Source organism: Aptenodytes patagonicus, chromosome Z, assembly GCF_965638725.1.
Source record: "Aptenodytes patagonicus chromosome Z, bAptPat1.pri.cur, whole genome shotgun sequence".
NCBI lineage: Eukaryota > Metazoa > Chordata > Aves > Sphenisciformes > Spheniscidae > Aptenodytes > Aptenodytes patagonicus.
In genome coordinates, this window is record NC_134982.1 from 28,333,882 (window position 1) to 28,349,138 (window position 15,257).

At 39.1% G+C, this 15,257-nt stretch overlaps 1 protein-coding gene across 1 annotated transcript in view; it reads left to right on the forward strand.

Moving 5' to 3' along the window:
- The first annotated feature begins 961 nt into the window (after window positions 1-961).
- Window positions 962-15,257, forward strand: part of POC5 (POC5 centriolar protein) — a 30,059-nt gene continuing 15,763 nt past the window's right edge. The window contains exons 1-2 of the mRNA XM_076361967.1: window positions 962-1,066; window positions 9,423-9,570. Of these exons, the coding sequence (XP_076218082.1) occupies window positions 962-1,066; window positions 9,423-9,570 (253 nt within the window). The remainder of the gene's footprint in view (window positions 1,067-9,422; window positions 9,571-15,257) is intronic.

Below are 15,257 nucleotides of genomic sequence, written 5' to 3' on the forward strand. Positions count from 1 at the left end.
ATTAAGATGGTATCAGGATAAATGAAGGCCAACAAACAGAAGGACTTTTTACTCCTTCATGCCCGATAGAAAATCTTTAAAACTTGGTGTTGAACTTCTGTTTATTATAGCCCTGAGGTAACAGCAATAAAAGCGATTCTCTCTGGGATCACACTGAGCAGTTACTGCTCCAACTGCTGACCCAGCAGCTTTGCCTCAGATGGGGTGTGCTACACGCAGCTCTACCACAGGTAGCCGAATTCAACACCTGGATTCGTTTAGCGTGTCTAAGGTTTTATAGAAAGGCTAGATTGAAGAGAAATGCTGGAAACCACGAGCCCAGAGCTCCTTCTGTAACGTCACTGCAAAAATTATTCACAGCCCCTACTCAGGGAGGTTTTCTAGCTTCATGATTAGCACAGGTGGAAACGTTTAAGAATGAAGTAGTTCCACCAAAGATCCCCTTTTTTTTTTAATCTTCATTCTCCACAGGAACGCCCTTCAGCAGCTGTTCTCCAACATGGAGACCACCAGGCTCCCGTACCTCGCCTATCCCAAGCTTTTAGGCTGGCACGGTCCCCTACGCCCCCCGCATTGACAGGGCCATTAGCCACCGCTTTGGGGCTCGGTAAGGGGCGCAGGCCAGGACCACGGAGCCACCACAGACTTCGCGGGACCGCAGGAGCTAACTCAACACCTTGCAGCCATCGCTCGTTCGCTCGCTCGCCCTTAACGGTATCACGGTACCTCCCCGGCCCGCGCGCAGCCCCTCCCGCCCCCACCAACGGCCGGCCGCGGCCCGCGCACCAGCCCCGGGAACGCTGCCGCCAATCAGCGCGCGGCAGCCGCTGACAGGCAGAAGCCGGCGGGAGGCAAAGCGGCCGCAGGCAAAAGAGGGACGGCGATGGGACGGACTGGCACGCCCGCCCCCCGGCTGAGCAATTTAATTGGATATTTTGCCGGCAAACTTCCCAATCAGAGAATGCTTTGTAAACGCACCCTGAGCCTATCGGAGAAGTGCTTCTTCTTCCGCTCTGGTAGTTTGAAACCGTCTCGCTCGGCGGCTGGGGGCGGCCGGTGCCCGCAGGTGAGAGGGGGGTGGCGGGGGGCGGCCGGGGCTGCTGCGCCCCGGGGGGCCGTGACCTCCACAGTACCTTCTCCGTGACCCCGGTGTTCCTGCCCGGCGGCTTACCCGCAGCCCCCCCGACCCGAGCTTCCCACCTCTCTCTAAGGGGGCCTGTGGGCACCCCCTGCCCCCTCGTAGTTGGGCTGGTTGCCTTAAAGGCCCTGTTTAAAAAAAAAAAAAAAAAAAATCTCCTGTTCACATACGGAATTGTGCTCCTTCCTGCCTGTCCACCCGTGTGCTTACACGGCTGCGCCTCCCAGGTGTCTGTGTGACACCCTGCGGCTTGTCCTTGTTGTCGCTAGTTGACATGACAGCGGTGGTCACTGTAGTATCAGCTCTGCAGGCGTCGGGGTAGTTGCAGAGATGCTGTAGTGAGAAGCTTGAAAAGGTGGACTTGAGCAGTGCTGCTTTGCAAGGGGGTACAGTTAAGGGGAAAGAATATGTCCTGTGTGTACTGGAAGATGGAGTAGTTCTCCTTCCTAGGTGTTGAGTCCTCTGATCTGAATGCAACATTAAATTCTTTGGAAAGCATCACTTGTAGTCAAAAACAAACCCAAAAGCACAAAATCCTGAGCACAGCTCAAGCAATTCAAAATTAAGGATGAGAGCAGCCATGGTGAGTCAGACCAAAGATGTTTATAATTGCATCCTGTTTCTAAAAGTAGCTGTCTTAGCATTGTAGTCGTACACTTATGGTTTGGAAGAAACTACTGCTTTTAACAGGAATCTTTATTTAATGAAGTCAGACACGTTTTGGCAGATGCTCAGGTAAGATTAGGAGAACACGGTAAGCATGAAGATGCTCCTTTCACTTGTCTCTCACCATATAGTGATTTGCAGCTTAGCAAATCAATTTGTTGACCCGGAGATGGTGTCTTAATATCCCTTGATTTCTGTTTTAGAAACTTATCCAGTATTTTCTTGAACTTAGTCCTTGTTCACTGAGATCAAAGCAGACAAGTTATTCTTAGCATGACATGGCAATGATGTCTGTAAACATCAGCTTAAAAGAAGTGTATTTATCTTAATTTATCATAGTAATCCAATCTGTTCTGTACATAAGCAGATTTCTAGAATTTTAGGTTTACTGGGATTTTCATTGGAATGTTGCGATAATCAAAATGTAAGGTTACACTCTAGATACAAACATTAGAGGTACAGACAGGCAAAACATAGAAATGTGGGGAAAGCTCGAACTTTAAGTAGTAACCTGTTAGTGGAATCTGAAGTGGCATTCAAGTCAGTAAAGGCAGTCAGGTGGAGACCGGATGGGAGTGGAGGGCTAGTCCACAGGTATAAAGAAAAGGGATGGGAAGAGGAGGCAAACACACTGAGCTTGACTTGACAGTGAGAGACTCTTGTAAGACAGTGTCAAACAGGTAAGCTGCAGTTACAGATTTGAAGGGAAGAGTGGCCTGCAGTGTAGAGGTAGCATCATTTGTGATGAAGGAATGTTTTGAGTTTTGGAAGACCACAAACTTGAAAGTAGTTTCAGTGATAAGCAGAGAACTAGATACACTAAACTGAGTGTCAAGGGCATGATCTCAGAAAACTGAAAATAGAAGTCAGGACAGTGGTCTTAGGTTTCTTCCAAAATGTTTGTTCAGAAACTTTTCTCCTCTACTTCCTTGGACTCATCTGTGTTCATGTGAAACTCCATTTGCCCTCCTGTTTCTCAGAAGAATTTATGGTAGTTTAGTTCTTTTTAAGTGGACTGAGAAGGAAAGAGAACAGTATTTGTGATTTCTGGCTGCAAATACACCTTTAATTCCTGTAAGTGCTAAATAGTTGGTCCTTTGTTATCCTTCCTAATGCCTACACACAGTTTGAATACCTCCAGGACTTTTAGGGTACTCGGGACATACAATTTGAGAAACTATATGAGTGGGAAGGCATATGGAGTTGAAGCTGACTTTTTAAGATTACTGAAGAAGTATTTTTTTGTTATTAAAAGAATTTATCGACTAAAGGAAGGGGGAGTGCTAGTATAAAGTTATTTGATTAGATAGAGAGGCCAAAACCAAAGGAACAGATAGGGAATAATTTGTGGGAGAGAGGAAAGAAGAGAATTATCAGAGCAGGAGACAATGAAAATGGAAGAGGTGAGGAAGTTAGTATTTCTTCTCTCATCCACACACCGGTATACAGCAACAAAAGTGTTTAGTAAACCTCCCCAAGACTTCATATTTTGTACGTAGAAAACATGGTTGGTATATTAGGGCTCAGCAGGAAGTAGGGAGATGGTAATCATGTCTTTTGAACCTTGGGCTATAGGAAGTTTCAGCATTTAAAACTGTCTTTATGCCATTTTTAAAATGTCCATCTTCAGCACAGAAACGAATTTCCCATTCTGAAAGGTGTAGATACCTGCTGCAGAGAGAGTGTTTGTGGTGCAGGAAGAATCAGCATCTAGAATAACTCAAAGAACAAAAAGACAATTAAGTTCCATCTGTATTCCTATGTAGAGAGCTATGAGATTATTGCAATTTTGACATTTTGAAAAAAGATGATGATGCTTCAGGAGGATATTCCTGCCAATTTAATGACAGTACAACTAGCAATTTAAAAATAAAATTTCTGTCAGAAAATGCATCTGTTTAAAAAACAACTGATGAGAAAATTATAATTGACAGTTTTAAAGGTCTCTCTAAAAGGATATGGGGGGGAATGAAAGGAATTACAGAATGAGTGGGAACTGATTATTAAGCAAGGTGAATTTGTTAATGATCTTTTTCCCGTGCTTACTCTCTGCTGAGAACTCCTTGCTTAATATGTCTAGCGATTGTTTTTCATGTGCATCAGGCAACTATATCACTCTGCCATTCATTCATTAACAAATTCACCTTGCTTAATACTCAGTTCCCATTCATTCTGTAATTCCTTTCATCCCCCCCCATATCCTTTAGAATTCTTTTCCCCCATATCCTATCAAGTTTTATCACAAGAGCTTCAGTTCTTCACTGAAGGACTTATTCAAGGCTGCAGTAAATTAAAAGATACATATATCTTTCAGAAGGTCTTCAAGTTTCTTGTCAGTTCTACAACATCGCCTGCTTCCCAAATGTTCAAAGAATACCTCACTATCTTGCTTAGAAATTGCTGGAATGATTTACATTACCTGAACCTAAGGCATTACCTGTCCTTCCATATCTGTTTGTCTTCCTGGGCCTATAAGTCAAGAAGAGTCGAAAAAGCAGAGGGAGACCGATGTTGACCACTAAGTGAAGGCTTCAGGGTATTGAACGGGAGTGTTCAGGGCATCATTGCAGCTTGGTCTGTGGTTGAGGTAGTTCAGGGGGCGGAAAAATCACAGTGTAGCTTAGTCATTCCTCTATTGCTCTATAGGAATTTTGTACTGAAACAAGCTGATAAGCTCTAAAACTACAATGAATAAGAAGAAGGGATTGACACAGGAATGTATCTGTAAGTTAAGGCTTCTGTTATTCTTGATATATCTGTTTCTTTTTTCCCTCTAGCAGTGTATTTTAGTTACCATTGATGTAAAAATTTATATTGTGTATCATGAAGCATTAGGTATTAAACTTATTCAATCAATGTAAAATAAGAGAAAACTTTTATATTGTTGCTTTTGGGTCTTCCGTTGTTTTCTTTTAAAGTCAATGGAATTCTTTTCATGGTTTTGAGTATGGTTTGGATCAGGCAGTTTCCTACCTAGCATTATATAATGAGACTATACGATCAGTTTAGCCCACCAAGTGGGCATTGATGTAGTTTCTACATCAGAATCTCTGTTTCTGGGGAAAATGTTGGTGAACATACAGTAAACATGTTGGAACTGAAAAATGAAGTTCAGCTTCTACTGTTTTATAGACTAACTTTGTGCAGAATGTCATCAGATGAGGAGAAAAGCACAAGTCCAGTTTTGCCAAAAGACTCTGTTCGGGGCAGTTCTGTTTCTTCAGATTTTCAGGTAGGAAAGAGGCAACCTCATTTGGTTCACTGTCATGGCATTTTATTTGGCAAAGGACAACTATGAGGAAATCTAACAAAACTTGCATCTTTTTTATGTTGTACAGGAAAATAATAAAAATGTCAGTGAAAAGAAGCAAATTAGACAAAAAAAAAATCTGAGATCAAAATATCTTCACTTGGATTCCCTTTTGTGCATTTCACAACAAATTTCAATTTTTGTGAAAATTCTTACCTAAACTTAAGAGGTTGATCAATGACAGCTACAAGTAAAATTGTACAGTTTTCTTACCTTTTTTTTTTCTGGTGTTTTTTTATGTGTGTTAAGTCTTATCAAGAAGCATAAATTTGACACAGTAGTATAGAAACCCATTATTTCTGAGGGATGAAGTGTAACTATGTGTTAGGCTTCTTACATGATGTTGTAAGAACTGAATTTTTTTTAATGGATTTGTTTCCCTTGGAAGAGGATTGTGGACAAGTTAATCTCAGAAAGGAAATGCTATTTTTTTTCTGCATCAAATATGCCAAGATATGCTGGAACTCTAATGGTGCGGGTTTTTCCTTTTCTGTGCTCTGCATTCTTTTGGGAGGATGCAAAGATACTAGATAAAATCTTTGTCCTATTCTTTTGAAAGCAGCATATTTCCATCCTTTAATAATTGGTTATTCCTATTTAAGTCGTGGGTGGTTTTTTTCCTTTGATAGGATTCTGTCCAAAACAGACTATTTTTGACAAAAATAAGTTTTGCTAGTTGCCCTGTAGAAATGCATCTTCACTTTTGTTACCTGGTGGAATGGACATATACAGCAGAAGCATTGTTAAATTAAGGGGGTTTTTTCTTCATGTGGATTGACTTTGTCCCTTTTAAACTACCTGTTTATGGGCGATTCATTTCTGCAGTTCGTATGCTTCTCTTCTTGTGGCCATATCTCATGGATAAGTTTTCTTAATCTTTGTTCAGCAATAGTAATTAATCTGTGTTTCCAGTGCCTTTTGTAGTTGGAAAACAGGATGAAGGCATTGTGTGACAAATTTTGAAAGACCAGAATTTTCTTTTATGATCTGGTTGATTATCAAGGAGGTTTTAAGGCCACCTTGTAGAGAATGATAACATAAACTAATATTAATGAATGACTGCTTTGCAACTGAGAACACGTCTAGAATAGAATAGAATAGTTCCAGTTGGAAGGGACATACAATGATCATCTAGTCCAACTGCCTGACCACTTCAGGGCTGACCAAAAGTTAAAGCATGTTATCAAGGGCACTGTCCAAATGCCTCTTAAACACTGACAGGCTTGGGGCATCGACCACCTCTCCAGGAAGCCTGTTCCAGTGTTTGACCACCCTCTCAGTAAAGAAATGCATCCTAATGTCCAGTCTAAACCTCCCCTGGTGCAGCTTTCAACCATTCCCACGTGTCCTGTCACTGGATACCAGGGAGAAGAACTGAGCACCTCCCTCTCCACTTCCCCTCCTCAGGAAGCTGTAGAGAGCAATGAGGTCGCCCCTCAGCCTCCTTTTCTTCAAACTAGACAAACCCAAAGTCCTTAGCTACTCCTCATACGAGTCTATTACTGTTGAAAAAGAAGAATACTGGGGTCGCAGCTGAGCAATAGGAATATTGACAGGAAAGTACTCTACTCCTTTTAGATAATTTTGAAGGGCCTTTTTTGTTTTGTTTTGTTTGGGCCTTTCTGATAATTTGATGCTTTTAAATAGAGGCCAGATTATTACCTTTTCCTTCTAAAAAGAATCCACTGCCTCTTAGAGAATTTCCATTTACTTATAATTGAGTTCTGCAAGACTTTGTCCATTCAATCCATTCTTTTCATGTTGTTTGGTAACCTTGGCTGTAATCCTAAGGACAAATTCTATGCAGCATCTGTAGATTTCTATGATGCTTTAAGAAGGAAGAAAAAAACCCCAAACCTCTGAATGCTCGTGCCCTTTGCTTGTTGCAACACTAATTTATTTACTTCTACAAAACCAAGGTGGTATGCATTAAATGATCAAAACTCCTCTGACCTTCAGGCCGTAGAACTATATTCCTATAGTTTTATGCTCTAACAGAATTTTTGTAGTTGACATAACAGCTTGAAAGTTTTGTTTAAAGTGGAACAAAGATAGTAAGTAAACCAAAGATATAGTGTTAATTTTATTTTACTATGTTTTTGTTTTGAAATGTATTGGTCAATATTGCGTTCCAATGGCAGTGTCCTTGTTATGGAATATTTAAGGTTGAGATAATAGACTTAATCACTTAACGTTTCCATTTCTCTGTCTTACATATTCTTATTGCAGTCTCCAGGATTATTCTTTTTGTGTCTAAGTTTCTAGCTACAGTTAGGATACTGTGGGTTTTTTTTATATTTGCTTTCAACTTCATTCCAACAGTGTTGTAAATATTGTAATTTATAAGTGTTTATTTCCAGATTTTTCACTGAATGCTGTCTATTGACACTTTCTGTTGGTGAATAAGAGTGTATTCTTGCACATAGTGGATTCTTTGGGCTTTAATAAGAGTGTTAGAACTTGAAAGACTAGGTAAATTTCCTGCCATAACTTGATATGTATATTTTGAGTGCTCAGGATGTCTATAAGTAAGACAGACTGTGTGCTAGTGATTAAATTGGGTGACTCTAAATGAGCCACCTGCTTGCACCTGACGTCTTACCTACTATGTCCCTTGAATTGCATAAGGTACTCATGGAAGCAGCTGCATCAGCTCTGACTAAAAACCAACTTGTTTGTGGGGGGAGAATTAGTTTTAAGTTGCTATTTGGTCACACGAACTCTTTGAAGAAGACAGAGAAGTAATCTAATGTCTTCTGCATGATCATTTAATTTAGATGAGTTAAGGTAAAGACTAATATATTGGCTTTTTTACTCTGCTGAAATTTTGCTGCAGGGAATTTTGTATAGATCCATGTAGTTTCTGGTTGAATAGCTCATCTGAAGATACCTGTTTTCTTCTGAAATCTGATAAAATCATATCTGTATTTCTTTAGAAAGATATGGAAAAATTGGTAACTTGTTGATTCGCAACTAACTATACCTTTTACATGGAATGTGATGCTTCCTTTTGCTTATCAAAAAGGTACACTATGTATTTGTTTGTAATTATATAGCTTCACATACATTTATTTAGCCTTTTAATTTTAACATGATAGGCTATAAGATGGGAAATGGAAATTTGAAAGGAAACTAGAATTCAGCTAAAATGTACAAAACGTAGCTTCTTAAAATGTTCTTTAATTAGTTGAAACCCACATAAATGTAAGGGTTACACTGAAAGTTTTAAAACATTATCTTTTTCAGATGGTAGTGGTACCTTTAACTGAGTGTTTCCACTCTAACTTTCCCCAGCTTGAGGAGGAAAATAATTTTTCAATTCACAACTGGTTTCTGAGATTTGACCTCATTAGGATACTAAACAGAATTAGTACGATAGTATTAAGTGAAGAAAAAATGACTGCTAGTGGCCTGGTTTAGTACTTTCCAACTGGCGTTTTTTTCCAAATGTTTAATTAGTGGCTTTGATAGGTTTCAGCATTTAACTGCTACTGGAACTTTTTTAATTAATTACTGGATTGTATGTTTAAGTTATAATACAGATTGTTCACAGTTTCACATTGAACTCTAAATACTTTCATTCTGAAAATCTGTTGAACTAGGAGATTTCAAAAAAATGTTAAGTTAATTGGCTTACTTTGGTACATAGTATAATGCTACATACCAGTTAGATTGGTTTGTAACTTTTTAACAGGAAAGCTTCTATATTAGTTATATATACACATTGCTTATACCTATGTAATTTTAAAAATGCATAATATAAGGTAAGAATAATTAATCTAAAGAAAATACTGGATAATAAAATGTCTTTTGATGCTTGGCTTTAGAACTCCTACCAAAGAAATTGTAATGTTATAGAATGTGAAACGTGACTGTGTTCAGTAGCATCTTTGTCATGGCTATAAAAATACGTATTTTTCTTTGCAGTAATAATAATGCTTAGAAATAGTATCAGGTGATTAATAGCTTACATGATCCGGAACTTTATTTCATGTTTTTGTTTAAGGTGCCTATTATAGTATCCAATTCTGGCATCTAGCAAAGTCTGTCTGTGTAACTATTACAGTGCATCTAGTTGTAATTGGAATGAACGTGAAACAAAAGAAAGATAAGTTGTTTTTATAATCATGGTAGGAAAACAGCTCGCTTTTGCAACTTGAAGGGAAATCCTCTTAGTTTTCACCATAATAAAAATAATAAAAAGCCTCTCAAAAATTATCGAAAACCGTTTCCACTCCTTCCTACATATACCTAGTTTTTAGAAATGTAACTGTAGTTTTGTAATTATTCTACATCACTTTGTGACAGGATGAATATGAAGAGCTGCTTCGTTATGCTGTAGTGACTCCGAAGTTTGAACAGTGTGTCTCGAAGTGCTCAGAACCTGCCTCAGAACTGAGAGCAGGTGGCAGATTTTCAAGTGTAACAGATGATGCCATTCACCGTAAGACTCCAGGTAGTATTTGCAAAGCAATGCATTGAACTTACAAGAACAATGATATAACTTTTTTGACGTAAGTTTTCTAATAGCTTCTGTTTGAAAAATATGCGTAGCTCATGTATCGTACGTTTCCATTTTGCACAACAAGGAATTTAGGAAGGCATATTCACTGAAGGGTTCTCTCTCTGGTGTCGCTTTCAGATGATAGTATTGATGTGCTGACCGTTCTCAGTGTTTTGTGATGCAGACGTTTAAAGTGGTTGGTGTAATAACGCAAAAACGTGTGCCCTTACTTACTTCATCGAAATGTGACAGGTCACAAGTGTTTTTGCTCATACCTGTGCTGCCATGATAAATGAATATTTAAAATGTGATTATTTGGAAGTAAGAGTAACCTTAAAAGGGCTTTGTGTAATGACAAATCATGTCACTACATGAATGTCATTCTTGCTCTTTCAGTTCAATCACTCTAGTTTTACTTTATTGCTTGGTATTTAGGACTGTATAAACTTAGTGTCTTGTGATGCATTAGTAACACTCGTATTTATGGTTATATGTTGTTTGCTTTTGTCACTAGCATTTAGATTGAGGAAGCTCTGTTAATTTTGCTTCAGAAGAAATAGTAAACAATCATACCTGCATTATTTCTTTACTAGGGAATTTAGCTTAATCAGGAAGAACTTCCATTCGTTAGCATGCTATTTCATGATAAAAACATTTACCTACAGCTTTTTCTTCACTCTTTTTTTTTTTTTGTGTCCCTTGAGGATGGGTTTATCTCTCCTATTTAGAGGAGCATGGGGTGCAAAATGTGTAGATAATTTTACTACTAGAGACTAAGCAGCCTTGAAGTGCTGTGTAAATCTGGTGCTAATCATCATCTTGGAGTAAATGTTGTTCACGGCTAGTGTATACAAGAACTCTCGGTCATGCTGATCAGAGCTAAATAACTCTCTGCTAGCAGGAACTTACCAGTGCGATTGCAAAGGGCAGTGTAGGCACTGAAAGTTTTTTATTTCATATTAGAAGAAGAACCATGAGTAAAAATAAATCTATCTTCTTAAATTGTATGTTGTTTTCACTGGAATATAAAGCAGTCTTAGTTAGCTGTCAATTACCGTTTAGTTAACTCATGTTAATACAGTGTAATAAAAAATGATCTAGAAACAGGTTCTTAAAATAAGGGACGTGATTAAAGCGAGGGTGGTAGTATTGGTTATGCTCTGTATCCTTCCACAATGAATCTGTGCAGTGGAGTTTAGGTACATTCAGACGCCCAAGCCAATACCTCTCTTTCCAGTATGCCATAAGGAGAAATGTTTTATCATTTTTATAAACTAATGGAGAATCTTAGTCCTTAAGCACATCATATCTGTAACTTCTCCCCATGCAGAAGAGTGTGGTGGTTCTTCTGAATATCAGACTGCCATAGGAAATGTAGAAGGCATGATTTTGGGTTCATTGAAAGCATGAGAATCGAGATTCGGAGAGAGAGAATATTCTGTAATGGAAGTCGATCTGGAAGTAGAATGTGAATAATGTTAGAAAAGCTTCAGCCAACAGAAAAGTTTCAAGTGCAGCCTTTGCATTTTGATTTTTACATATTGAAGGTTATTAACTTGATCCAGTGTAGTTATGTCCTGCGTGGGAATTTTACCAAGTTGCATAAGAAATCAGATCAATAGAAGCTGCTGGTATTTTGTACTATGGCAATTATTCTTGAACAGTCAAACATTGTAGAAAAAATCCCACTGTAGTAAGAGGTATTCCTGCAACTCCTAGAGTGACAGCAGTTGCTTGGGGTTTAAAAATTATTATATATTGTTGTGATTAGGGGAATAAAAACATCCTCATGTGCTATATCAGTAGAGGTGTCAAAAATTGCAGTGTGATAGATTCAACTAAAGGTAACGTTTAAACTATCTGTGATTTCCACAGCCAAAGAACATTCTGTGGCTACTGTCAAGACTCCAATACTCTCAAACGAGGTTCCTTTAGATACTGCACACGAGGAGGGTTTAGTCTTCTAATACCAGTTTACTTGTCTGAAGATGCTTGCTGTTACATGGGATCTTGGTTTAGCAGGGTAATAGAGCAGTACGCTGAAACTGCAATGCAAGCACATGTCGTGGTCTGTTTGGATCTCTTGAATCTACAGGTCGGCATACTCTGTAAATTAAACTTTATTTTCTGAGCTCAATAGGAAAGAAAACAAAAACATCAAACAAGGACTCAATGCCCTTTGTACAGACTAGTCTAACATGTGAATTCACTAATTCATCCTTTAATTCATGAGGTTATTAACTCACGAGTTCTCCAATTCATAACTCGCAACTCATAGCTCACACCCCAATGAGCAAAATAGTTGCCTAACTGACAGAGAGGGTGCTCATCCTTCCTTCTCCATCACGGTGCAGACCTCTTCTGTATCACACTGGGAAGCACGAAAGCCTCAGCAGTCTGGCTGCTGTTGGATACATTTCAAAAGCTTTTTGGGTAAGCTGACATATTTATACCTTCCAGCTTGGAAGTTTGGTCTATACTATTTCTATAAATTAGTGGATTCTGAAGGAACTGCCAGACAATCAATGTGCAAGGATTGTGGCTGCAGGAGACTGCAAGTTGCAGGTGGTAACAGCTGCATAATGACCTTTAGCCCTTCTGTCCATCATATCCTGCCTACATGCTGCTTTTGCCTTGACCTAATTGTTGTCCCACAAGCAGGGTCCGGTACCTGGTGTGCAATAAGCCAATCTTACACACAGAGCTGAGATATTTATTTAGCTCATGTTTGCGCAAAGGTGGATGCTAGGTGGTAATTCCACAAAGCTAGCACACCAGACAAAAGAACTACAGCGAATATATATTGTTACATGGTTAGTAAAAGCCCGCCTAAATTCATGCTCATTGATTAGTTATTTTCAAATTAGCTTCGCTTGCTATGTAAATTAGCATGCATGCTCCTTGCAGGTGGGGGGGGCAAGTCTTTCCAGTGTTGAATTGAGTCGGTGGTTGCGATCTCCCCCTGCCGCCTTTACCTTTCCCCTAGTTACCGCAGTTTCTTGCTGACTTCTTGGTTTTTTGGCAATCACCTAGCCTCTGACACCTTTGAGGGCAGGATGTTCCCCTTCTATCAGTCTTCTAGTTCTTCTTCAAGGGCATAGTCGTTGTAAGGCATGCATTGTTTATACAAGGTAATCAGGCTAGTACAATGAAGACTACAGTCTAGGATAGGTATCAACCCAAACATGTGGCTACATAATAGCACTACTCCCAGGATACACCAGGCCTTGGCATGAGCTGTGTGTTAGCCAAAATCTGAGCAGGACTTGGTGAACAGTCACAGCATGGTAGAGTAGCTGTAATATACAGTTAGGTCACAGTACAAACGTGATTCCTGTTACTGGTCTCTATGCACTAACTATCATGACACTGGGTGTCCCCAGTTGCTGGGAAGGACTGTGTGGGTTAAAGCCAGCTCAAGCCCGTTCCTCTGTTGAAAGTTCATTTTGCTGGTTACTCAGTTTTTATACTGTGTTGGGTTGAGCCAACACTTCCCGCATGCTCCTCTGGTTAGCACAGGAATGCATTTGCACTTCTTGATTAACTAAGGCCACTTAGACAACCAGTTGATCCACTCAACTGATACAGCCATTTATGAAAAACAAAGGCCACCCTCTGCCCCTCTCCATGTTGAGATAAGTTCAGCTTTCTTTACAACAGCTGTGGTCACTCCCTGTATTCTTCACTGAGCTTCATCAGCATAGTGCTCATCTCCTCTGAATCTTCTTCCGTTGTAGCAGGCTGTTGATCAGTCACACTAGCAGATTGCCAGGATTCAAATACACTTGCAAAACTCTTGAATTGTAGAGCAGTTCATGTCAGCTGCTGGAAGTGTTTCTCAGCCTGAGAAGTTGTTTTTAAAAGGGGAGTAGAAAATTTCAAACCCATCTATGTGGAATTATATTGTGGAGCAAATCCCAGTTCAGGTCTTGTCCCCAGTGCTCTCTCTGCTTACAGTTTTGTCTCCCAGTTTGAGTGGAACATTGTTTTGTAAGGGGATATTTGTGATGTGTGATACTGCTGTTCATAAGAAAAGAAGATCGGAATCAAAACACTAGACTTGTGCTTTTTTTTTTGGTAGGTGACTGTATACTCCATTTTTGATCATCTTTGTCTGAAGAGAAGATTTTAGCCAGCACTGTCTGGTGTCTCTTAACCCCTTTCACAGAGTTAATGCTCTTACTTTTTTTTTTCCTGGGGCCAAACATGTAGCCTGTGAAGTCTTTGTTCCTTTTTACTGCCTAAAGGTGTGCAATAGAAGTGAGAGGAGAAATTTCCATTCCCTTGATTGCTTCTCTTGAAATATTTGAATAGAGTTATCTTTTAATATGCTTGGTATTACCAAATAAGAAGAGTCATTTGCAAGCTGTAGTTAATTGTCATGGAACAGGGGAAAGAAATGCTCTTATACTTGATGGTGATCAAAATTTTGCATTGCAGTTTTATGTATTGCTCATTACAAGGAACCACATATTCCCCTCAGTTATAGACACTCAGATGTTTATTATCTTTGCAAAGGGCAGCACCTTGCAAAATACAATTTGTCTTTTATTTTCAAAATGAAAAAAATGGTTAAAAACAGTAAAGAAGGTGCTCTTTATCTTCTCAGAGACTGAGGCAAGAAGAACATTTACACAGCCCTATCATGCTTCTGTTAACTACACACTATAAGTAAACTTTTGGTGCTTTGCTGCTTTATAAAAACATAGGTTTGCTGTTCAAAACGTCACTACATCCTGTCAGTCTAGCAAAGAGATGTCTTATATCTCCTCAAGACAGAGCTTGAAACAATCTAGTTGTAAAAGGAAGGTTATTTCAACTTTTAAAAAAGGATCTGACCAATATCTGCCCAACTCTTCTGTATAACCTCTAGTAGTGATTGAGGGTTATTGCATATTTGAGTGGTGTTTGCCACAGTGTTAATGGCCTCATAATACCTTGTCTTTTTTCCTGATACTAATGACAAGACTTTGGATGAACCATGAGAAAGTAGTTAAGTTCAATACTATGCCTCTGATATGATCAGATAGAATAGATAAGCAGGTTGTTTCTGAAGGACAGTTAATTTTTTTGTTTAGCTCCATTCTTTTGGCATTGCTACATGTTCATGCTAAAAATCAGGCTCTTTGACTTTTGTTCTTTCCCTGTCCTGCTCTAATGCTGTTGCTGTGTTAAAATAATAATAAATTATTAGGGTAGTGTTCTATAACTTCGTAAAACAAAATGCATGTCTGTGCTGGGTATAGGGTTAATACCTAAAAGTTTGCTCTTCTGCAGAGCTTCTCAAGCTTGCAGTGTTTTTTCCCGTTCTCCACGTGATATTGGTATTGAGACCAACAGAGTTTCCAGTGCCACGTGATGCCTTCTGAAATGAAGTTCTGTTTGTGGAGTATTCTTTGGTCTGGCATTTTGACTTTCTCCTCAGGTTTTTGAAACTGAAGTGAATGTTTCCACTGTGACTGTAGAAGTCTAATTACTGGTAATGTCTATTTGTTGCAGTAAATTTAATGATACATAATATCTTCACTAAAAGCTTCCAGTCAAATAAGAAAAGTAATTGCAATAAAACATGCTGTACTATTCAATTCAATGTCCAAATGCTTTTAAACTTTGAAACCTAAAACTTAATTTCCTGTTCT